Below are 24,776 nucleotides of genomic sequence, written 5' to 3'. Positions count from 1 at the left end.
TTCCGCCGCCCCGTTTCACGTGCGTGGACATATCTATCTGTTACAGGGGGAAAAAAAGGGGGGAAAAAAAAAACAAAAAGAAGAAAACGTATCCGTGCGAGCACCGGGTTTCGCCTCGTTCCTCCTTTCCTCCTACCACTTTCGTTTGTTTCGTTTTTTATTTCTCCGTTTATTCTCCGCCCCCATTTTAATGTACACATGCCCGCTAGAAATTTCCTATATCACTCTGTTCGAGGTTACCTCGTCGTATTCTTCCCCCCTGTCCTCTCGTTCTATATAATCGTTAATTAATTAATAGCTCGATCGCGACCGTATTAAAATTTAACATTTAAATTCTTCGATCACTACAATATTACACCGCGACATTTGTACACAGAACAATCACATGAATTTCCTCACGCGGCTCTCTTCGCCACCCGTTCGCCAAGCCGCCACTACCCTCCTCCGTCCTCTTCGGCCATCTTGCTTCCGGTTCCTCGCGCCTCCACCACGTCGGTCCATCCTCGTTTTACGGCCACCGTCTGCTGTTTTGGTCGTCTTCCACGTCGTCCGGCCTGCTGCTTCTCGTTCGACGAACGTCGAGGACGTCGTCGTTGCAACCCCCCAGCTCGAATCCACGCTCCCTCCGCGACGCTGCACACGCTTTCGAGCCAGAACCCGTGCCGGACGGCTGACCCTCCGCTTCGACCGTGCCTCGAACCGCGCTCCTGGCCTTCGAGCACCCGGTACACCACGAGCCACGACGCGCGACGCCTGCGAGAATCCTCTTTCCCGCTTTTTCCCGCGCCGATCGCGCCCGGGGGCGACGAATCGCTCCTCGTTTGCCACCCGTGCACCTTTGCTCTCCACGCCAGACCGGAGCACGCTGCCTCCGTCACGCTGCTACGTTTCCCGTTCCGCAAGAACCGTCATTCCATCGTCTACCTTCACTTGCGACTACTGCTGGAACGTGAAAGATCGCCAGGGATTAATAATCACTTCTAACTACAACAACTCGCATATCGAGTACGATGGAAAGAGAGAGACACGTAACCTCTGTTTTCACATTTGTTCACAATTTTCTAGCTGACAATTCGATTAACGAGACGATATATAATTTAGAACAATTTTTGTAAGCTCGCAATTTGTTTACGTTCACTCAGCAACTGATCGAGCAAGTATAGAAACTGATCGCGTAGCACGAATAGCCAGTATCGTAGCTTTGGTAATTAACCGAAAAATGAACGCGAGCTAACACGAGATCATCGCCAATCGCAAGAGTAACGTTCCATGTACCGCGGGATCCAGCGATCACCTCCGCCCACCCGTTTTCATCAATGTCCACCAATTTAACCTTCCGTTCGATCTTCGTCCCTGCCCATCAATCTTTCCATCGTCATCGTGCTCGTCACCGACTCGATTATCGAACGCCGCCGCCTGACTCGACCGGGAGCCGTGTCACCCGCGCGACACGGCACCAGCCGTGTTACTTTCCCGCGTACCTTTATAAGTGATGTCCATAGTATTCCGGCGGGTAATGGTACTGATTGTGGAAGGTGGGATCACCGGGCGGCCGGTGCATCATGCTCGCCGCCTGTCCGTCCATCATGTAGCCCATCGTCGCGTCAGGACTGTACGCCCCGCTCGGACCTGCGGACAATGGCGGAAAGACTACACGTTACTACGGTTAGATCTCTGTTCTCCAATCGGCGAGGGGGGGATTGGAAAAGCTGGTCGGGGTTCCCTTCGAAGCATCGTTCGATTCTTCCATGGCCTCTTTAAATAGAGGTCGAACTCGAACGACGTTTCCTCAGACGAGGGATCCGACGAGCTGTGTGTATTGGTGATTAGTCGATGTCACGGTCCTCTTTGGATTTGGTACCAAGAAATTCTCTCAGACGTAATTAGAGAAATGTATCAGATAATATCAGTGGGAATATATACTTTGATACAGAAGACAAAATGCGGAGATTTATTTAAAGTTTTCGTAATAGTTGTGAGAATAGAAGAAATTAGTGGAAGGTCCTCGTGACATCGACTGTCTCGTGATATTTACGCGTTCATGCCACCTGTGGAAAGTTACTCGCAATTATCTGAAATATGATAAAATTAATTTTCTTCCCATAGAAATTCGTAACGCTTCTAAATATGAGAAATAGCTGGGTTTCTTGAACGTATCCGTGGATGCAACCCCTCGTGAGTCCAGCGTCGGCTAGTAGACGGGGACCGGAAGCACGCGTGACAATTCAGTTCGACTGGAAAACATCGAAACGCGGGACGAGGGAGGATTGGATTCAATCTTCGTCGTTTCGAAAACGGTCCTGGTAGACGCGACGACAGCCACTCTCTCTCTTTTCGTAAGCGGTAATGGAGCCAGGAGTCCACGGGAGGCTCCCCTAGTTTTAATGTCGGTATCTTAATGTATATTGCCGCGATAAATCAAGGCCGCTGATTGCGTCCCACCCTCGGGCGCGCACCGATACGAGGAGAACGAAACGCGAGGGGGGAAAGAAAGAGAGCCGGTCGCGTCATCTCGAAATCTCGAGCCGTAGCCCCGGCTATTGTCGAGAACACTCTTCTAAGCCTTTCTTATGCTAAATCCGACCGGACCTATCTCTTTTTCTCTCTCACGAGGCACGGATATTGCTCGCGTGCGATCATTTATTGCCTGTCGAATAGGCGTTCGTACAGTGGGTTCTTTGATATCATCGCAGTGAAACTTAGCTTCTAGCTAAAATTATTGTAACGAACAAAAATAATTGCTTGAGTTACTGATCGATCAATGATCGTGGTGTTTGCGAAGTTTATCCATTTTTCGATTATAAAGCGATCGAGAAACGCGAGTAGAAACAAAGATCGCGAGCTGTTATTATTACTGAGAATAAAACCGAGGCGAATCGTTCGATCCGACGATCTGGCTCGGTATTAAGAAACACACGGTGCACGTACTCGAAGATTATACGCGAACCTCGCATTCCGTCACGAAGGAACGAGCGGCTCGCTCGCCTGAACTCTCACTTAACGAGCCAGGAGACGCGCGCGTTACTTTCGATTCGCGAGAAATAATCGGGAGTTGGCACTCCGGTTGCGCTTAACGACGCAGTTTGCACATGCAAGTACGAAGGGACGAGACGAGAGGAATCCAACGTGGCTTACGCCGTCGAACGCCTCCCGCGCGACGGTCTATTCCTTAATTTCCCGTATTGTGCCGGTCCTGGAAGCGTCCCGCTGCGTTATAGCGCGGTTTAATCACGCCACGAGCACCGCGTTCCTCGTTAGCCGCGGTATCATGGCGGCTGCGATGCCCAGCCGCATTCCGCCGCGAAAGACGCTCGAAACCGGCGATTATCGTCCGTGGTTGACGCGATCGCTGGAAAACGGCGCCCACCGATCCTTTTCGCCGCGGGATCGCCGCCAGGGAAATGAATCGAACATTTCGTCCTCCCGTTCTCTTGTCGCGCGACGATCTTTACTGCGATTCCTGTTTTTCTGCTCGTCGCTCGCGGATCAGACGAGGTGTAAGAGGTTGTAAAACGATCGGTGCAGACCTGTTACTGGCTTTAGCTGGACGGTTATAATCGCAAGGTTTCGTCCAAGTGTTGCGATCTCAACGAGGGACTCCGTAATGGCTTCATGTACGAATACGATTCCAGTGTAATTTCGTTCTTTCTCATTGCTGGATTTATAGTTTCGCGATAGCTATGAAAATTATTATCCGTTGATTTTCTACATTAAAAAGCGTCGATCTATTAGCATCAAGTAAAACAGTAATGAATTCTAGTCGAGCAGAACAACAATATCGTGAGACCACCACAGAACAGATGATTTTGAACATTAAAAAGCATCGATCTCTGAACATCAAGTAAAACAGTAAGAAACAAGTGGAAACTATTCAATCAATAGAATAATTAATTCTAGTCGAGTAGAACAACAATATCGTGAGACCACCACAGAACAGATGATTTTGAACATTAAAAAGCGTCGATCTCTGAACATCAAGTAAAACAGTAAGAAATAAATAGAAGCAATTCGATCAAGAGAATAACGAATTCCAGTCGAGTAGAACAACAATATCGTGAGACCGCCACAGAACAGAATTCTACTACGTTCTCAGTGAAGGAGCACCCTTCGATTAACTTACTCCCATCGCTACCCCAACGTATAGCGAGTCGAACGATTAAGTCTACACGAGGATCTCTCCCCGCTATCGACCGCTATCGGGGCAAGAACAAAAGGCTCGATGGTATCTCTACGGGTCGTCAGATTGTTATCGAGGTTGGCCCCGAACGACTCGCAGCGGGGCCGTGCCGTTCGCAGGCAAAAACCTCGAGAGGGTCTTCCCAAGCGCGGGCCCCACCCCGCTCGTTCCTCTCATCACGGTTTAATAAACGAAGACGAACTATCGGGAGATATGATCGCCGCCTTAATGGCACTTCTTACGGCGCCTTTGAGTCTCGTGGAGATAGCACTTCAGAGAGTCGTACGGGGAGTTCGTTAGCCGGGGTCCTGGCATCACGAGGCCCGATCGTTCTCGCGCACGCTGGTAACGAGTCTCTCGCGGGGGACCACGCTCGCGATACGAGGTCAGACTTCCGCCTGCGACGATTGTCGCGGGATGTCCAAGGGTGCCCAGCGATCTGGACGCGACCGTTATCAATTCCAGACACGCGATCGCGGTTCTATGAACGTGTTCTCCAACGTGATTAATATCCCTTGGACGCTCAGTGCGCCTCCCAGAAGCGTAGCGTTTAAATATCCACGCTGTTGCCTTTCGAGCACCCCCTCGAAAGGGGTTAACGCGGGAAACTACCCACGAGCAATACCGTGGTGGCTGGTCATTCATTTCGAGAGAGGAGGTTAATTGCAGACGCGGTAACTCGCGAGGAAGTATGTCGAGGATGCGACTAAGAGAGAGACTCGATGGTGTCGTTTAAAGGGGTCAAGACGATTTCGAGGGAATTCGAATATCGTAATTTCAGTTTGTATGGAAGCAAAGACAGCGTGGAGGATCGTTGCGAGGTGTACTTTCTATCAGAGTACAGCTTTATCCGCTGCCAGCTAGAACCGCCTGAACAATCTGTTGAAAGTGTTCGAAAAGTGTTTGATTTAACGGTCCCCGCTGTAAACAGACCGCGCGATTATTCGATGCCACTGGGTGTCAATGCTTCGGTTCTTTGACGCCTAGCGATTTATAGAATTGAATAATGGTCGAATTAGGGACGATTACAAATTGGCCGGCTGTGTAATAAATAGCCGGGGAATTGATTAATAAGGACGCGTTAAACTGTGCATCGTTATAATCGATGATAAATTATGCGAGCCACTGCGGATGCAGAAACGACTGGCGGAATTTATGAGACGGTTCTCGTAGCCGTACGTATCGGTAGTCAATGATACCCCGGCGTAGCTGGAAAAACTCAGCAAGACTAATAATCTAGTCACTCCTACGCGCCCTATCATTATCTACAAATTAACAGCGATACCCATTTGTATCCCCGCAGATTAATCTAAAGCGTTATGACTCGTGTAACGTCGAGGTGTGTATCGATACATGTTGTTAATCAATAAAAAAAAAAAAACCAACTACGCTATAACTCTGAAATTTAAGACCTGATTAAAATTCACCTCGTTACAGGGGAATACACGTTGCCATCCTATTCGTGGTAATTGAAACTGCTTCTACCTGAATCGGAACAGGCAATGATTCATCGATAATATAATCGACGCACGAGAGAGCAGCGAAAGTTTCAGAGCGGAGAACGCGGAGGACTCCATCCCTTGCGAAACGCGACGCGATAGAAACAACCCCTTCGTTCCGCAAGTTTCTCCCGCGATTACCTTTAATCAGCCGGCTCGTGGAGACCGCAAAACACGGAAAGACACCTTCGAGCAGCCACTAAAGCGTATCTATTATACCGGCGAAGATAATCCCCCTCGGAAACGAGGTAAAACTTGGAAATCCGTTTTGCCAGGAGGGGGTGGCGGTTTGCGTCGTCGCAGCCGGTGCGCGTCGCGCTCGCCCGCCAACACGGGAACAACATTAGTAACTTATGGCTGCGGCCCGCCAGCCGGATGGCTGGCTGCGTTTCAGACGTGGATCCGTGGCTACGGGACCAGCGGGTAAGAGGTCGAAGCCTGGCGAGGCCGTGGCGCAAACCAAGACGGAATATCCGCGATGGCGGTCGGGAGGGTGAAACGAAACCTGGCCTCGCTGAACCGCCAAGGCTTCTGAACTTGGTGGCAGAGTTGCCCAGGCGACACAGCGAGTTTCCAGTAGGAGAGAGTTCCCTCTCGAGGTGAGAGTTAGCTCGTAGCCACGGGGTCGAGCAACCCCTGGGCGGGAGCGTAGATCTTGCGGAGTTCGCCAGGAGCTTTCATCGAACGGCGCGAAAACCACGGAAGAAGGGCCGTGATAAATATGAGCAGTCTAAGTAACAAGCGTCGGTTCACGGGGAGTTCGCGCCCTGGTCGAGCGCAGTAACGAACTTCCGGCAAGATTTAAAGGAGCCGGCAAGTTCGAGCGGCCTCGCGCTTACCCTCCGCGCTCCACTCCAGCTTCACGGTGAAATTGACGACTTAATTAGCGACGGTGAACCGACTGCGAACGACTCCGCGCCGGTTCGAATACCGTCTGTCCCTTTTTGGGATAAGTTGATGTACGCTGGCGCCTGGTTCGTTCGATCGTTCCTCGATATCCTGAGAACTTCTGGATTTCTCGTTGCGAGAGTCAAATGCTTGTATGGCTTTAATATAATTTATCGAACCGATACCTCTCGTCGTGAACACCAACGCGTTAATTGAAATTGATATTCTCTCGATTCTCGAACACGTACCAAAGAAAGAGTTAATACTACCTTCTCGAGCGTTTCTAAGGAGTAATCTAGCCTCGCGTGCGTACCAAGGGCTCCAAAATGAAACCGAAACTACATACATCTCTCGCATACCAGAAAACGATCTCTCGAGCGGTCGTAAGATGACGGTAATATCCGTGGAGAGGCGAAACCGCCCTCGAGTCCGAATCGAGGGACGAAACGAGCCACGGAAAATCGTCACGCTTAGTGGATACACCAGAGGGAGCCAGAACGCGTCTCGTCCTCCCCCTTTCTCCATTCACGGGCAAGCAAATTCCGAGAGGTCGTCGAGTCGAGACACGGGTAAGAAGAAGAACCGCGCAGAGGGTTGGGGGGCAACGGGAGGGTGATTCGTCGAGCGGAAACCGGAAATGTGCTCCGGAACCTTCAACAATCCCTCGATGAAACTATTGGTCATCCGCGACGCAATACCGGATACGCCGGATCTAATAACTCATCCGCCTGCTGCCTGGTCTCTCCCACCCTCTCTTCTCTTTCTCTCTCTCTATCTATCCATCTCCCTCTGTCTCTCCTCGACGCTATATCCCTTCGACTATCCGCGTGGATGTATTTTTTTTCCCCCGCCCCAACGTTTCTCGTTCTCTCTTCAGCGCACGCGGTGGAGATGTCTCGCTTTTTCCCTCGTTTTCTGGTGTCGTCCCGCCGTTTCCTAGTATTGTTCGTTTCGACGGCGATCGAGGAGATAATGTCGTCGGGCCAGGAGAGAATAATATCGGTGTCACGGAGGCCAGCGCGTGTATCGTGACGGATTCACAATGTATTTCTGCCGAATCGACGCCGCTACGAGGCACCATTGTCGCTCGCACACCGCTCGAATCCGTAAATGGCATGATTAAAACGGCTAATGGAAACGATTCCGGAAACCGGTTGACGTCGTCACGCGCCGCTCGCCACGGCAGCCTTTACATCGTATTGTCAAAACGCGCGGTAATTTACGTCGGACATCGTGCGGCTCATAATCGCTGTTGTGCCAGCGGAAAAGTACTCGTACTATCCCATGGCTATTCTCACGAAAAGGATTCTAGCCTGCGAGAATTGTTCCGCGTCTGAGAACGCTCCAAGGCTGGCATTCGTTAAGAAATCAAGGCCACGTTCGTTCCTCTTCTCGAGTATTAAGTTAGGATCTCCAAGCGTAGCGTGATCGACGCAACGATAAAAATTGTGGCAACGCAAGCTAACATCTATGGACAGTGAATCGAAGTACACGCGCAGTCAATAAAATTTCCAATCGAATGCCAAACTTTAGATGAAAATTCCTACTCGAAACATCACCACGAAGCGCATGAAGCGCAACTGGATGGACCCCGTCGAGTGACGAAACAATGCTCCCCGAGCAAGACTTAAAACGACCTCTCCGGGGGTTGCTGGGTGTGATATACGACACGGCGTAATTGCAGGAATTTAATCAATCAGAGATATATCCTAGCGCGAGTACAAGGCGGTCGGCTGGCCTTGCCAAGCCGAGTTAAGCCTCGAGGGAGTCTCATTTAAGATAAACCCGGGACCCAAGCGACATCAGGGAGACCCATCCGAAGTCGGGTCATCGTTGCCCTTCGCTGGGACGACGAAACTCTAGCACTGCCCGCTCAGATTCCTAGAGCAGTCCGCTCTATTCGTCTTTCTTCGTTTTTCACCGACGATTTTAACATTGGACACCCCTTCGAAGCTTCACCCTCGCGCACACGCACGAACGTCCACGCGAAACGATCGACCACGTGTGTACACACGTACAGCGGTGGAAGAGAACGCGCACAAAGAGCCGAAAGACTCCCCCTGCGACCCGCTGATATATAGCCCCTTGGAGGTCGATGACTTCCGCTATTTTTCTTCCGCTGTCTCCAGCAAGCAACTTCCCTTTCCTAACGTGCACACCCCGCCCGACCGTTTCGATTCTTTCCTGCGCTCCCGCTCACGGGATATATCCAGCCGGCGGACATCGATCGAGAGGCGGCTCTGGCTCTGTTGCACCAGCAGGATATCGCGTGGGGACCACGCGAGGGCACCTTAACCGGAACGTTGGCGAAATCTCCGGGAAATCGGGACCCAGCGCGCCTTTGTTTGCCGTTAGAGCCGTCGAACCGGTCGTTCGATCGCGTTCCACGCTGAAATTGGAACGGCTATTGGATTCCACGCGATCGTGTTTTCCGTTCCGGGGTGGAGTTACGTGTGACGGTCGTTTGCTTTCGAGGGCGGCGAACGGTTGTCGGAGAGAAGTTTCCCCGGGTGATTCTCGTTCCTGGGGTCTCGAGTTTTTTCGCTAACACGATCGATCCTCAAGTCACGATGGTATCTCAGTTTTCCACCAATATTCGAGCGATAAAACGCGCTGGTAACAGAGGATAGAAACAGCGAAATCGATAGTGGATCTCGTTGAGGTTTCTGGTTAAAAATCGCGAGAATTGACCGCACGCGCGATTTCACGTTTCGTCGAAGTGACAGGCCGCAGCGCGTGGCTCGAGCGAACAAGAAGACACCCTATATACACACCAATATCGATTCGCCGCGAGCCACGTTCAACGAAGCACTTATTTACGAATGCATAAGCAACGAGCATTACCAGGCAGATTTTTGTCGTATAAGATGCGGAGCAATCTCACGGAGTGCAAGAGCGAGAGAGAGGAACAGAGAGGGAAAGAGAGAGCAAACGAGAAGACCCAGGGAACAGCCAAGGAGGAACGAGTACACGCAGCGAGGGGGATGGGGGCAGCAAAGAAGCTACTGCATTTATGGATGTCTTCCCCGTGACAAGCCGAAATTAATTTACCCCCTACCCCGGACCAACGAGCGTTGGCATATTTTAACCCAGTTCTTCAGCCTCTGCTGTTCTTTTTCTCTTCCCGTCTCCAACCCTCGACCGTTCACCCCCGTGCGCCTCTGTCGCGAGTCCACATAAATTTCTATCGATTGGACACCGGACGGAACGAGATTCGCTGAAACCCTCGACGCTCGCGGCTGACTGGCTCCTTAGTTGACGCGATAAATAATTAATGATCGAACGAGCCAGGCATCGATATAGAATAGTCAGAAGGAGGAAGAGAAAGAGAGAGAGAGTGAGAGGGTGGCAGGCGAGGGTGGCGGTGGAGGAGAGGACGCGAATTGCCAAGGTCCATAAAACACTTAATATTTATAAGGTACGAAGCGGACGGGACGCTTGGATATATATTATCGGGTCTTGTGCAGCCTATACGGTATTTAGATATTTTAATTAACCTCGTGGCTATAAATTATGATAATTAAGGAGTGGGATAGAGGAGACCCGGCACCGTTGTCGGGTTTCGCGTTGTTTTGTCGTCGAGGGGCACAGAGAGTCGAGTCGACATGTGCGCGACGATCGTGCCGTCGAGTGTTTCGACCCGAATTTGGGGATTAGAAACGTTTCTGGGATTCCTCGGTTGGTTACCAGCCGCGCCATATGGCGCGAATCGAGGTAACGCCGTCGTTTTCGAGGGCGAAGAGGAATCGGCGGGGTTGTTCCGTTCAATTTTGCGAGCGTTTCTTTAGGACCCACTCCGCCAGGTTGAGCGTTGTTCCACGTTTATGGGAAACGGTTTACGCGGAAGCTAAAGTCGAGGAGGATGCTCGTTACTTCCTGTCGCCGTTCGATCGTTAAGGGACGCGTCTCTCGGGGTTTGCGGCCAACCATCGGCTGATAAATCACCTTTCGGATAAAATATTCATCGAATTCGACGTCCACTAACATCCTCGGAACAACCGAACAATCTTATAAAAAGTCAGCCTCTGACGCTAAACGCGAGGAGTTCGAATGTAAATCCCTCCGTTAAGCGGAGTTGAATCGTCGAGTGACGACTGCACAATTACATATGCGCGCGTACACTTTTCTTTACGTCGATGATTTATGAACGACGATACGATTTGTGCATATGCGAGAGGGAGAGACGATTAGAATAATTCGATGGATAAACGAAATAATACAGCGAGGATTCTATAAAAGTACCTTTTAAACGTCGACCACGGGGCTATCGCTTGCCCCTCTGAATATTGATTACTCCCACGGGGAATCAAAGTGGACGTCAGCAAACAGAAAGTCTCGACGCCTCGCCACCTTGCCCGCGCGTCAATTAATCAAAACGTCTCCGCGAGTCAAACGTCATCGCGACTACTTTCAATTTCGATCCAGCGATGTTACACGAGAGGTCGTCGAGGCGAGGCGGGGGCGCGCGGACGGGGCCATTGAAATAATGATGCGCCGCCGATCCTGGACGGGGAATTACTGGTTTTAACGAGGCGGGCGGACGCGACCGCCGCGCTACGTCCGTGGATTACAGAGAGCATTCTTAACAGTGTCAATAAACGGAGGTTATGAGAGCCACAAACGTCGGAAGTGTCTCTCCTTACGACGGGCATAAATAAGCCGAGCGGCGGCTGGCTGCTCGTTTAAATGTCGCGAAGTAACTCCGGCTCGAGTCAACTTCGGTTCGACGCTCGACGTTTCCCCTGGCTGTAATCCGTGGATGCTCCTCTTCCATTCGCTTCTTTTTCTTTTATCAGCCACAGTGGCCACTCTCGCGTACGTCCGTCCCGCGAGAGGACTGATATCGCCACGGATGTGACCACTTAACGTTCAATTTCTTAAGGGACCACCGATGTATCAAATGAATTATAGATTGGGGATACGGAAGAACTCCCAAGATGGCCAAATATCACCGTTACAGCGGCGGAAAAAAGATTCTCCTCCCGACTGCGCGTCCTTCTAATCGTCTAATAAACGCGAGGTAATGAACGTACCTCGAGAGCAAGGAAATCGTAGATCGACCAACGCGATCCCAAGTCGAAACACGTGTCCAACGAAACACCCTGAATTAAGAATACAACTTTCTCCGACCGAACGAGACTTTCGAAGAAGGGAAAAAAAGGAAAGTTCTCGAGAAGAGGCATCAATGTTGGGTCGCGGAATCGAGGAGCGTTCCGATCGCCGATAGAGCGACTTAACAGCCAAGCGAACGACGTCGATGCGTTTCCGTGATACCATCCCCCTGTCCGTCGTCCCTCGAAGCGAGTCCAGGTTTCTTCCTGGCCGCCATTACCGCGGTGGAACGTTGATGGCGAGAGTGGTCTAGGGGCAAACGGTCAACGAGACTCGAGATGAGATAGAACAGGCCATTATGGCTACGCCGATAAGATAGGTCTCCACCCTCCCGTGATACGTGCGGTGGCTATACGACGCGCAGCCTTCTGGGTACGGCTTGATACACCGGACGCGATCCACGGCATGAAAAATCTAGTTGGCGGAGACGAGAATGGGACGCGGCGAGGGGCGTGGGATTGGAGAGGGTGGCCAGCGTCCAGCACCCCCCTCAGAACTCGGACCTTATCTTTTCATAGCGATCGTGACCGTCCAAGACTTCATTTCCGTGCTCGAGGTGCCACCACCCCAGCTGGTACGGTTTGCACACGTACGCGAGCGGTCAGTAACGAAACGGACCTCTTGGCTCGTTTACATGGGAACGGATTTCGCTGGAGGAAATTAGTCGACGCGTCGTATTCGACGGGGGTGGACGCGCGTTACGAATGCAACACGCGCGGTTCTGTTTTCGTTGACGAGACACCGCGAGAATCGTGTCGAGACGCTGGTAGCGCTTCTGATCGTACCGCGCGAAATGACGACCGGCGTTTCGCGACAACGCGGTTCGAGATACCTGTTGAAGTTCTTAAAGTAAAAACAGGTTTCTATTGTTGGCGGTTTAAATACCTGTCCTGTAAAAGTTCATCCTGGTATAGCACGATGGATGCTTATACATTATTCAAGACGGATTTAAAGGTAACGGAGATCTTAAAGTGAGAATAGATTCGTGATAATGCAAAGGAGGCGAAGAAGCGTACGCTGTGCGAATTCCAGAAGGGTAATCATTCCTTTTATTTCGTATTAGCAATATTATGAAAGATATAAAATAATATCCTTTATTTATCATCATATCCAGGAATACCAATTGGACTGTTGAATTTTGCATTTAACTGTTGAAAATAAATTGGAACTGCTCGAGAGATATACTTATCTCTTCACACGAGGCTTTTATATCGCGTCAGCAATATTAACAGACACGTGAAACGAATCCACACGTTTTTTATTCATCGATGTATACGAGAATACGAACCTACGTCTGCTCAATTTTACATTTAATCACTGAAGACTTACACACGTTGGTCGAGACTCCAGCAGAACCGGATGCAATTTTCCCCGGCTAAGCTGTCCCGATTCTACTCACCCTCCGTCGAGTAATAACATTTCTATAAGTCGATCGTTTGTATTCGACCACTGCCGCTCATGCACCCCATTTCAATTAACGTATGATCTATGTCGTATAAGGAGCCGTATCCGGCACCTTTCAAACGTCGGGGCCGTAATGCGCGGAGGGCACTCTAAGTAACTCTATATCACGTCTACGTGACACGAAACGCGGAGAAAAAAAGATCACCCATAGCCGTGGAGGCCGAGGCAAGGGCAGAAATCGTCCTCTCTCTTTTAACTGTCCCCTCGATCGCGATCGTTCTTCGCAGACCGCCATGAAATATCGCCTCTTATTCGTCAGAGAATGCGTTACACGAAGCGGCGAGGAATGACACAGAACCTGCGAGGATGCCACCAGAAATGGATCGTTAATTTTATTCCCGCAATGAGAGTCGAATGTTAAAGTATCGTCGTGAGCGGGTTCCGTGTGAACCACGAGCGAATGTTTGTACATATCGACGACACGATTTTGCAATTGTACCACGAAAGAAAGAGAAACTGTACAGCGTTTTATTTCATTAGGCAGTTTTATTCAGACCGTAAATTCGCTTTAAGACTTTTACAGCTTTCAAACTCGAGGATCCTGAGAGGGTTATATTTACTAGGCGGGCCAAGTATTCCTCTGGAATTTTACAGAGTTACGATGCGCGATAAAAAGCATACGACCCCGTTAGACACCTTTAAAGCTAGTTAAATTGGATCATTTAAATCATCTGGTACACGTTTCAAATTCCACCCCGTTCCATTCACGATAAGACCGATCTCTAATTAATTCCAGCAGAATTAACCGAATTATACGACAAAATCTTCAGTAATCGCGTATATAAAACTACACGATATCCATAAAAAAAAAAACAATTGAGCTTAACAAAATTCCAAAACCACCCCTGTTCGACTGCCCTCGAATGAAAAGCGACGCCTAAGGCGACACGCTGAGTAGTCAACATCGACGCTTCCGATGACGATACCCGACGCGACGTGAGTTTGGGCGACTCTCCGGGGTCGTTCGCAATTTCTTCCGAGCCCCGTACCCGGGGACATCCATTTTATTTAGCGCGTCGATGGGCCGCGCGAGGTCAGAGGGGTGACGCTCGACGGACTCGAGGAGAGGAGAGCCCTCTTCCTCTCCGATATCCCATCAGCGGCAAGCGGGAGCGTTTACAGCGGACTGGTGTCCAGCTATCGTCGGAGAAAACGGGAGAGAGAGAGAGAGAGAGAGAGCCAAGGGGAGAAAGAAAGCACGAGAGAGTGTATATACACGCACACACGATCGCCCGCCACCCCCCTCAGCATCCCCCTTGGCCGACGAGTTAGCCAGATATAGAGTGGCACGGAGATCGAACCGCACCGGACGGAGGTGGAGGTGACGAGACGGGACGTGGAAGAAGGGAGAGCCGTGTGGGCTGGGGTATCTGGACCTCGCTCTCCCGAGATGGACACAGAGAATCGCCATTACAAATTGACAAGCTTGATTGATGGTCAGCGCGGAAGGGACAACGCCAGCCGATCCGCCGCGACTGCCAGCAGAGGTGGGGGCGAGATGGAGGGAGATCGGCTGGGAAGAACGACGAGAAAAGGGGAATCGGATGTGCCTGGAGACCGAGGGGGTTGCAAGGGGGTGCTGCCCACGAGCGAGATGGAGTGGACGTACCGTGCGCGCGTTTTATACAGCTCGAACTGGACCCATGGCCACGGTTCGAAAAGGGACCTTCTCTCTTTCCACGGTCAGATACCCGTGCAATAGAGGGTGAGAGGGAGAGAGAGAGAGAGATAGGGGCGCGTTATCAACCGAGACCTCTCAGCGGGTTGCGTGACGGATGGTTCGCGGGCTGATTCGTAAGGGGCTGCTTCTTTCGCGAACCGATTTCGAATATCCGACGTTACGTCGGTGGGATCTTTGATCCTGGTCGTTTCGTTAAGACGTCTGGATCGTTTCGCCTCTCCATAGCTTGATTTTAGGGGAGGAAATTGGTGGATTTCGGTGACATTCCAAGGGAGACATCGAATACTTGTATCTGACATAATCGTAGAACAAAATGTATAGAACCAATTGTTAAAAACAGACGTAAAAAGAAGCACAGTGGTTTAATAGTTAAGCAGTCGATGGTACGAAAATTCTCTCACGGAAAAGAGGCTCCAACCAGCGTCCCAGCCGCCGACAAACCGCCCAAAGCGTCCTCGCCAACCCTATCCGATTAGGATCAGTCCGTAACGCGATTACAGCGCACGCACGCGACCGGTTGAATTAAAAACAGCCTGGCCAATTAAACACTAATCGCCGGATGCCCCGTGGATTCGGTCCAGCGAGGGACGCGAGCTATTACCAGTCAGTGGTCACGGTCGTTCGACCTGTCCATCTCGACAGGACTGGAGAACGCGCATCAGCGGATCGTAAACGACAATCGAGCTACCGTGAAAGTGAACGCACCGCGAGGAAACCGAAGAAACCGTCTCGGAGGAGTCTCAGCGATGCCAGAGGGATAGAGACGGCACGCGGTCGACACGAAGCCGACCTTTCGCCGTGATCTACGGCTCTGAACTCCCATAGCTCGCGTTGACCCCCCTGGCTACCGACGAACGCCGGGAATAATAAGCAGAACCGGCAATTAAGATATCTTCGACGGACCTCGTCGCCGTCGCCGGGTTCCTTTACCCTCTCGCGTTTCCACGTACGCGTAAATCGAACAGCGTCTCGTAAAACCGAGCCAGGGGGAGGGTCTTGTTTGTTGGGACTGCGGACGATTCGCGGTAAATCGTTCGTCACGAACGACTGCCGGGAAATCGAGCCCCGTCTCTGGTACCGGGAAACGGAGATCCTGCGCTCGAAGACTTTATTCCATCGGTTGGACGAAACATGGAATCGCGGACATAGAGAACGACGCACTAGGAGGACCGTGTGGAAGGGCTCGAAATGAAATATGAAGAATTGATTGTAATAAATTGTGTCTAAACCCGTCGCGGAGAGATTGATCGCGAGGGATATCCCATATTGTGTTCTAGGAAACTAAAGATGGCGGATGACGATGACTGATAGGGTACACCTGGGGACGACCGGTTCGATTGAAAGTTTCAATGATGGACCCGCGTTTAGAACACGGATGTATGCAAATTGTATCGTTTCTTTCGTTCACGGTTCAATATGGTGATACGCTACTTCCAGCTGGTTATTGTTTTTGAATTTTTAGAAACTCGATAAGTCGCGCGTGTGCGACGAGAGAGGAGAAAATCTTGTTTCACGGGGATCGCAAAAAATGCAATTAATTACGGGGGTCCTGAAATTCCAGCCGCGGCGATGCGTTCGAGGAACTCCCGACGAAGGCCGCGGCGCTATCGCGAACAAGTTGTTGGAGAACGCGAACGAGAGGCGAAAGAGCGGTGGAAGTTTGCTCGCGCGAGCACGGCCGACGCCTTTTATCGCGGCATCGTTACGAAATGCACCGTACGGTCACAGCTTTACGGTACTTCGGGGGCCGCTGTTACGTTTTTACTGCGTCGTTTCGCGAACACGCGAAGGGACCACGATTCCGGCAGCGTTACTTGCACGCTGGCGACCGTGTTACCGTCCACACGTTCGCGTCGAGACGCCAGCCCACCGGCTGCAGCTGAGAGAACGCGCGTGAAACGTCTGATAAGAAACGTAACGTTCCACTCTACAGGAACAGGGGAGAGTTTCTCGCACAACACGTGTCCAGGAGCGTAATAAATAAATTCCACTTCGCATATTATGGAACGAAGCTGGAGAACGTTGCGTTTTTGGAAAGTTCAACGTCTTCGTTGAGCTACTCGCGCGACGTATCGTTTAAATCGCAGAGAGAGAGAGAAAAGGAGTTGAACATTTTCTGGTGTTAAAATTGCGATGATTACGTTCTCTCGCGTTTATGTATCGAACGGATCGCTCGATTCCCCAGAATATCGATCGTGGCGATAAGCAATCGTGCGGTACGCGCTGGGCGAAGTTATACATGGCTTCCAAGGAACATTCAAAGCGAGCGGGAACTTCTGCTTAGCGTCGTTTCATTTAACGCCGCAACGCTCCCCCGTCAATTTCGCTTCCCCGTCGTTTCTCGGAATCCATCCAATTTGTACGCGGAACAATGTAAAATTTCTGCGTTTCAACGTCGCTTTACGATCGGGTCGGGGTTTGTCCGCGTGTTTTCAGAACGCGACCGCCAATTCCCATTAGCGCGGATCCGCGTTCGCGGCGTTGCTCAAAAAAACAGTGCCCCGCGCCTCTCGCTCTGGCTGCAATATTATATTACAACACGCATTCGAATCAAACGGCGTAAATTGAATTCGATTACGGCCCGTTACGGAATCAAAGCTCCGCAATCTGCTGATTGGAGCCGCGCGAAAAGCGTTTGAAACGCGCGAAAACACCGGACGATCATTGGCAATAAATTATTCGACGTTTCGAAAAAAAAAACACGAAAAAAAAGAATAAAATTGACGCCCGCAGCGACGGGAGTGCAATTGCGTATATCGAGGCTCGCTAATCAATTTACCGCGATATTGAAATATTTTTTTTTATAGTACAGTGAAAGAGCCTTTCTATTAAAATATTACCAGCGAATGGAGCCGCTATAAAAAGAGAGACGAATAAGAAATTTAAAAGCTACACATTTATAACCCTTAAATCTTATTTTAATCGCGCTCTCTCTCTGCCGCTCCATTCTAATCTAGTTAGCGTTTATTAATTCCTCTATTACTCTGATTAAATCGAATATTAAAATCACCTTAATAATCTTCAGTAAATCGTATTCCCATTATTCGCTTGATTTCTCGCTCGAAATTACTCTGAAAAATTAAACGAACCCACAGAGTCGTACGTATAGGCAGTGAAGTAATCGTTACTCGGTTTAACGCCACCGTTCTCCTAACACCGGTCGTGAAACCGCGATCCCTTTTAAATCCTACCCCATTCGATCGTACGGGCGATACACAGACGGCCACTCAAACTATAAAGTATAAACCCGCGACGCGTCGTTTTACGACGTACAAGCTGCCACTGTGTCTCCCTGGATCCGGATTCTATTAGCTTTATACATCGTACCGCTCAAAGGGGACACGTGTTGAGGATTCCCTCGCCCCAATGTATGCGAGGTCACGAGAGTTTTCAACAGAATCGAAAAAACTACCCCTTGAAATTAATACACCGAGTCGAACGAGTTTCCTTCGGTTCAGAATTCATTCCTTGAGCTTTCTTTCTATAAAAAAAAAACCCCCACAAGCGTGTCATGGTGGTCGTTCGAGCAGGAAGAAAAATTCGCGAGGCCACACGGAACTCGCCCTATCGTTCCCGTCGATTTTTCCGATTCCACCGGGACCAGAGAGTCCCGACGCCGCTCGCCTTTTCCCTCCCTCGACTCTCTCGGACGATCAGCAGTCCATTAAACCTTAATAGCCGAAGCATTAGGCCCCTGGGCAGATTTTGCTCGAACGGAAGCGAGATAAATGTATCTTTCAAACGGCCCAGGTCCCCCGTGGATCGTCGAAAACCACCAGACAGGGTCCGGCTGTTTTCAGACCGCGCGAGCCAGGTGAGACGTTTTACTCGCCAGGCCGGATCGATAATTGTCTTCGCGTCGATGGTATCTGCAATTTAACCGCGGACACATTAATCACTCGCGGTAAGGAGCAATCTCGTCTCGATACTTAGCGATATTAAACTCGCGCGAGTTACTCGTGTCGAGTTACTCGTCGTAGGTACGCGTCGCGTTCGTTGTCGCTGGGATATCAATTTGCCAGCTGAACCAACGGCAAGACTATGCAGCATCGAGGAGTTTCCCTCGCGAGCGTCTAAAGCGCGCGTGAAAAACGAAAGCCACGAAATCTGATTTCCCCTTGAGTCGTACCCCGGCAATCACGAGGAGTCGCTCGAAGCGCTAATCGCCAGACGCGGTGGAGCGCCGCGTTGGAATCGCAGCCGCGCGAGTCGCGTCATTTCTCATGTTCTTTTATCCGGAAATATTACGCTCGACGAGAGAGAGAGGAAGGGGAGAGGAGCAGAGGGATGAACGGAGGTGCTCGTTCGAATTGTATTAGGCGGCATGGGCCGCTAATTCAGAACACGTTCAGAGGCGACGCGGCCTCCGAGCAGCATCTCCGTGGAGAGGAATCGAGGAACCGTTGATGGGCGACGGGGCTGAGGGCCGCGAGGGAGGCGCGCATCCTCCGCGCGTCGCGCTTCTTCGTGTCGAGCTAATGACGCGCGTCGACTCGATCATCAATCATACTTTCATTACGCGGATCGCAGCTGCTCCGCATTGACTCCGCGTGGCCCGCGGCCCCATTGTTATTATTCCCCTCGCCAACCCCCGCGGCTCGTTCGCGCTCAGCCCCTGCGAGCGTGTTCTTGCGCGGCGATAACGACGGAACCGACGCAATCAGTGATTTCATGCCTCGCTTCTGCTCGATAACGATTCGACCAGGTAGACCGCGACGAGCCTTACGGAGATCCCTCGACGCGGTTCTTGTCCCAGTTTTCGAGTCGAGGAGGAAGAACTGGTGGCTCGCGTCGGTGTTCCGTTTCAATGGACGATCGAAGGACAGAGAGAACGATCGAGGGTAGGTGACGGAGCGTTGGTGGTTAAGGGAGACGTGGAGTTTGTCGAGTTCGCAAATTTTTATATCGAAGCTTTCAACTCTGAGCAAGAGGTCAGCGTCCAAGTGTGAATTCTTTCTTGGACTGTCGCACGACAAGAGAGTCCGCGAGATTCTCACGTAACACCATCGATTTCAATTCGAGAGGCGAAGTCTTGCACGAGGAGGTCGGTGGAGGCGTTGGTAACGCGCGAAGGAAAAGGGGTTGCGAAGCGGCCGTGATCAGGATTGACTTGGAATGACAATCTAACCGTACACGGGTTTCCACTTTACTCCCGATGCGGACGGCGACATTTCGGCTCGTTAGTTCCCTATCCGATGCTCTTTCTCCAGCTGGAACCACTGCAAGGTTGCACGCGTGCTCGCGTTGGAGCCCAGCTACCCTATTCGCTGGCAAACCGATGGTTCTTAGTTTAAATCGACCAATTTGACCGTGTGCTTCGAACTCGAGAGGAACACGATGAATTTAACATTATTAACTACATCACAAAGTCATAAATTGTATCAAAAAATGATATGAAACAACGTAGTTCTCGATAAAATTCTTAAACACATTCTACGCAAAGTACTGCGGGAAATCCAGTAAGTAAAAGCACCCCAAAAGCTAAGGTCCGACCCGAAACAAACAACCCGTAACTCAGCTAGTGTTTATGAGGGAGGCAGTCGTAAAAATACGAGCCGCCTCTCTCCTTCGTTTCCACCGTTTAACCAAGAGAAAACACCCCCGCAGCGACTGTGTTCTCCACGAGACGAAACAAAGAGACGTAACGCGGAGGTAAAGGTCGAAAAAGACACGGGCCAGGGTGGCGGTGGGACGAGGAGGCGTGTTGGCTGCTCGTAAAACTCGGTCTGATCACCGTTACCAATTATCCCGCCGTTATCCGAACGTTATCCGGAACGTTATCCACCTTTCGCCCGGCCGGGGTCCCTCACGAAACAGCCCTCCCGCCATCGTCCGAATCACTGGGCGAACCCTTGAACCCCGTCGGAGAGGAGCGACGCGACTCCTCGCAACCCCTAACCCTGGGCTAGGTAACCGTTGTTGTCGCCTTTTACTGCAAACGAAGTGATTCCCTCCTCGTAAACGCGACGTCTTTACAGATTACACGGCCAGGGAAACTGGAGGATCGATGTTCTCCACCAGACGACCCTCTTCGTTGCTTCGACGCTTCTTTTTCCCTTAGCTACAGAGAGAAAGAGAGAGTTTCAGATCGTGGCATCGAATTGCCTCGCACAGAGTCGTGACGGATTTTTTGACACTGCGTTTTTTTAATCCTCGAAAGGTGTTTTTGAAAGAGTGATCGTACGAGAGTTTAACTCTCGCTCATTCGTGTCGTTTGAGAACGACTGTTGCGCTTCGAGTCGCGGTCAATTTAAGAAAACGTGGTTTGTTTCCGGACGAGATGTAATCGAGCGCGCGAATCAAATACGATCGTTAACGAGACAGAAAATGGAGAGGTCGAGGCGTGCCGCGCGATTACGATCGACGATAATCGAGTCACCGTGGGATAATTGGCTTCCGCCAAAGGAACAAAACTGGCTACCGGTTAATACGGTTCGGGTATGGTTTTTCGTTTATTGATAAATGATCAGAAGGTGGGCACGGCGGTTGGAAAACACGGAGCACTTCCCAGCCTGCCTGAATTACATGAGCGTGCGACACGGGCAACACGTCGCGGTCAATTCCTCGCCGGATTACGCCGAATCAGGGGCTGGCGAATTAACAGGCGACGTGATTGCCAGTTTTCAAAATTCGATTCTCTCGCCAGCGTCTACAATAGGCGTTCGATCTTACGTCTAATTTCAATGAGAGCTAACTTAACTCGAAACGGAACCCAGTTACGATGGTATCGGCTAATTGCCACTGGCAATTGTCCATCGACAACAGGAAGTAATACAGCTAATCGTAACAAGAGAATACAGCGAATAAATTGAATTAATAAAATAAACTTAAACAAGAGATAGATTCTCTAGGAGTAAGAGTAAAATGAATTTGCTAAAAAAAATTCTGCTAGAAATTAAACAAAAAAATCTCCTTAATATATTCGTTTAAGTAACGAAGGGGTAAATATAAGAACGTGATCGTTTAGTACAGCGTAAAGATTGAACTATAAATGATATAATGATGAATACGAATTAACGATAGTATATTGAATAAAATAGTAAGCTCTTGGTTGAACGAGTGCACGCTTAAGTGAAGCGTCTAATTGAACGATCTTAGTTTAGTAAGCAGGCATTAATCGGACGAGCGCTTATGGCCACGCTAGATTCCTTCGTTCGGACGCATCGATCTACGTCAAGCGATAAGGGCCAGGAGTGTAACCCTCGTGATAAGCCGGATAAACGTATCCGTGATGCATGCCCGGCACAGGTGACATGAAATTATACGCGTCTTCGGTGTTGTATGTGTGTGTGTAAGGGTCTGTCGACAGAATTGGGCTCGTCTTACCGGCTCGATTGCTCTGGTCGATCATCGGCTGGACGATTCTACGCCTCGCGTTGATGAACCTGAAACGAACAGAAACGTGACCAATTAGAAAAATCGCACGGAACTCACATCGTCTTACAAAATTAGCTATACACTAGAGAGATATTCGACGCTCGATTTACACGAGTATCGATTCAGTACACCTACCCTCAACCAATCGCGTCGATATTAATTGGACGTAATTAAAACACGGTTTTCTGGTTACAACGTTGGCTCGTTTCGCTTTAATAATCTTTCGATTTCCGTATCAATATCATTGCGTCAATCAAAGTCGACGCGAACCGCTAAAAAGTAGTATTTACAATTTCCAGAAACGCGAAGCATCATATACATGAAACGCGTCAGATTGACGGATATTATATAAAATAACAGGCGAGTGGAAATTCGAGCGTTCGCTCGATGCGCGAAATATCCTTTCCTCGTGGCTCGATGATGAATTCAAAATCCATGCATCGACGTGTCTGAGAAAGAAAATCATCTCGACTACACACGAACCATATCTACGTGGTTCCATGCATGTCGTAACACAGAACGTGTGTCTTAACATCGGTCATTTAGCCGCGGCGCACGGATCACCGGGGCAACGCAGCGTGGCTGGCAAGAAATCTATTCGGGTAATCAGAGATAACGATAGCAGTCAGGTAGCCAGACGTATTCATGACTCATTATGTAGATCAGTGGATCATAGGCGGCGGGCATTAGGCGATCGGCGTGATAAGGTCGAAAGCTCGGTCGGGACGCGCGTACCGCGTACACGTCGATGTATCGTTCATCTCAATTTGGCCGCGCCGGGGCGGGCACCGTCGATATTTCATCGGCGTAAGGTCGGTAATTGTCGGACGTAATTTCCGGCCGAATCGTGTATGTTAATTTGACGAAGTGGCCGGGCGAAATGCACGCTCCGAAAGAGGACTACAGGTGCGCTCGCCACTGCCGCCCTGAATCGAACTTTCCTACCCCCATCGATCATCGTTCCTCCCTCGCTCCATTCTACCCCCAGAATTTCCTTATTTCTAGCGCTGGTTAGAAAAATATCGTCCCACGGTATTCACTGCCGCGAATTCTGCAAGTCAAAATCGATCGAACGTGTAATCGAAGTATCTGTACGCTATTTATTCCCGTTCGACGTGAACTCAACGATAAATTGTCGAGGAAGCGAGTTTAAGGGTGCAGAGACTCTACCCGGTCGACTCTGCGACTTATTATCCCGCTAACAACGAAGAAAAAGGGGGCGGTGTGTCGACGGCGTGGGACGCAGCGGAGGCGGAAAGGCAAGAAGAGAGCCGGCATCCTCGATACGTCATTAGCCACGGTGAAGGAGCTTCCGTACGAGCGCTTTCCAAACAATAGATCTGCGGTCTATTTCGTGGTTGGGAGAGGTCCAACGAGAAGGGGTGGGGAAGGGGTGGCGCAGCCCACGAGGAGGCGAAACGAGGGAGAACGATGGCAGAGAGAGAGAGAGAGAGAGAGAGAGAGGAAGACGGGCGAAAAGGGCGTACGTCAGCCGACGTCAGCGTCGCGGCGCCCTAATGGGCGCAGACGCCGGAAGTGATTGGGTTTCTGCTCGACTGACTCGAGAGCACACCCCCTTCTCGTCGTGGAAAACCATGGTTCCGATGGGCGACGAGCGGGAAGGAGCGAAAGAGAGCGTCGAGAGAAAGGAACGCGGTGGCAGCTTGCAACCCCTCTTGTTTCGCGGCGCATCTTTCTTGCCCCGGCCTCACGCCTGGCCGACTCTCCCCGAGTCTTATGAATAATAATTAACCAAAGCCTCGGTGGATACGTTCAGTCGACCGATTCGAAGTTGCACGGAAGTCGAGCATGTCGCGGTTGATGAAAACTTCGCGTTTCGTTGGGGGAAGTTGGATCGTTCGCGCGAACGAGCGGTAGATGTCGATAATAATGCTTGGAGGAGAAGAAGAATCAATTGAAGAAGGAGAAGAAGTGAAAAAGATGAGAAACCACAGACGAAACAAAGATGAAGGTGGTGGAACGTGCAAAGTGGCGTATACACGGGACGCAGTCCAGTGGGTGTGTAAACGTGCGGGAGGATCGCAACACCGGGTCCCCTCAAAGTCGAGGCTATCGTTGGATGAAAGAGTATCCCAGCTTGTATAAACCGAGGGCCCCTTTCCAGCCCCCAAATACTCCTAAACGCCTCTGGTTCCCCTTTGGCGGCGTGTCACAGCCAGCTGACTACCATCGAGCACCCCCGCGCGACCCTACCGGCAACCACCCCCGTGGCTGAAATATCGCCCGAACAATGGCGCGCAGCCCCTGGCCAAAGGAGAACAGAGAGGGACAAGGCCAGTGGCAACTGCCCAACCGCTTCTCTCTTTATCTCTCTCACTCTCTCTCTCTCTCTCTCTCTTTCGTTCCTTCTTTCGAAGCGTAGGGGGATGGAAACTGGGAAAAATATCTTCGCCACCGGAAAACTTGAGCTCGTCGCGCATAGAACGGACAGGATGAAATTTTCCAGTCGAGGTAGCGGCTGGCAAACGGTCCCGTCGTTTCTGCCACTTCGATGGCCTCCTCGCGGAGCTGGGCTCCGCGAGTCTCTCGCGATAACTGTTGATTGGTCGACGCGATC

The 24,776-nt window shown here is 50.6% G+C and overlaps 1 protein-coding gene across 1 annotated transcript in view; it reads right to left on the bottom strand.

Moving 5' to 3' along the window:
• Nucleotides 1–642: 642 nt before the first annotated feature.
• The window catches only part of Hth (Meis homeobox homothorax), a 438,429-nt gene continuing 414,295 nt past the window's right edge, over nt 643–24,776 (bottom strand). Inside the window, exons 12-14 of the mRNA XM_076906279.1 lie at nt 22,148–22,206; nt 1,482–1,650; nt 643–942 (exon numbers count right to left, since the gene is read on the bottom strand). Coding sequence (XP_076762394.1) covers nt 1,484–1,650; nt 22,148–22,206 — 226 coding nt within the window. The 3' untranslated portion in view covers nt 643–942; nt 1,482–1,483. The remainder of the gene's footprint in view (nt 943–1,481; nt 1,651–22,147; nt 22,207–24,776) is intronic.

Source organism: Xylocopa sonorina, chromosome 13 (genome assembly GCF_050948175.1).
Source record: "Xylocopa sonorina isolate GNS202 chromosome 13, iyXylSono1_principal, whole genome shotgun sequence".
Lineage (NCBI taxonomy): Eukaryota > Metazoa > Arthropoda > Insecta > Hymenoptera > Apidae > Xylocopa > Xylocopa sonorina.
Note: the sequence above shows the minus strand (reverse complement) of the source record. Positions and strands in the feature narration are given on the sequence as shown.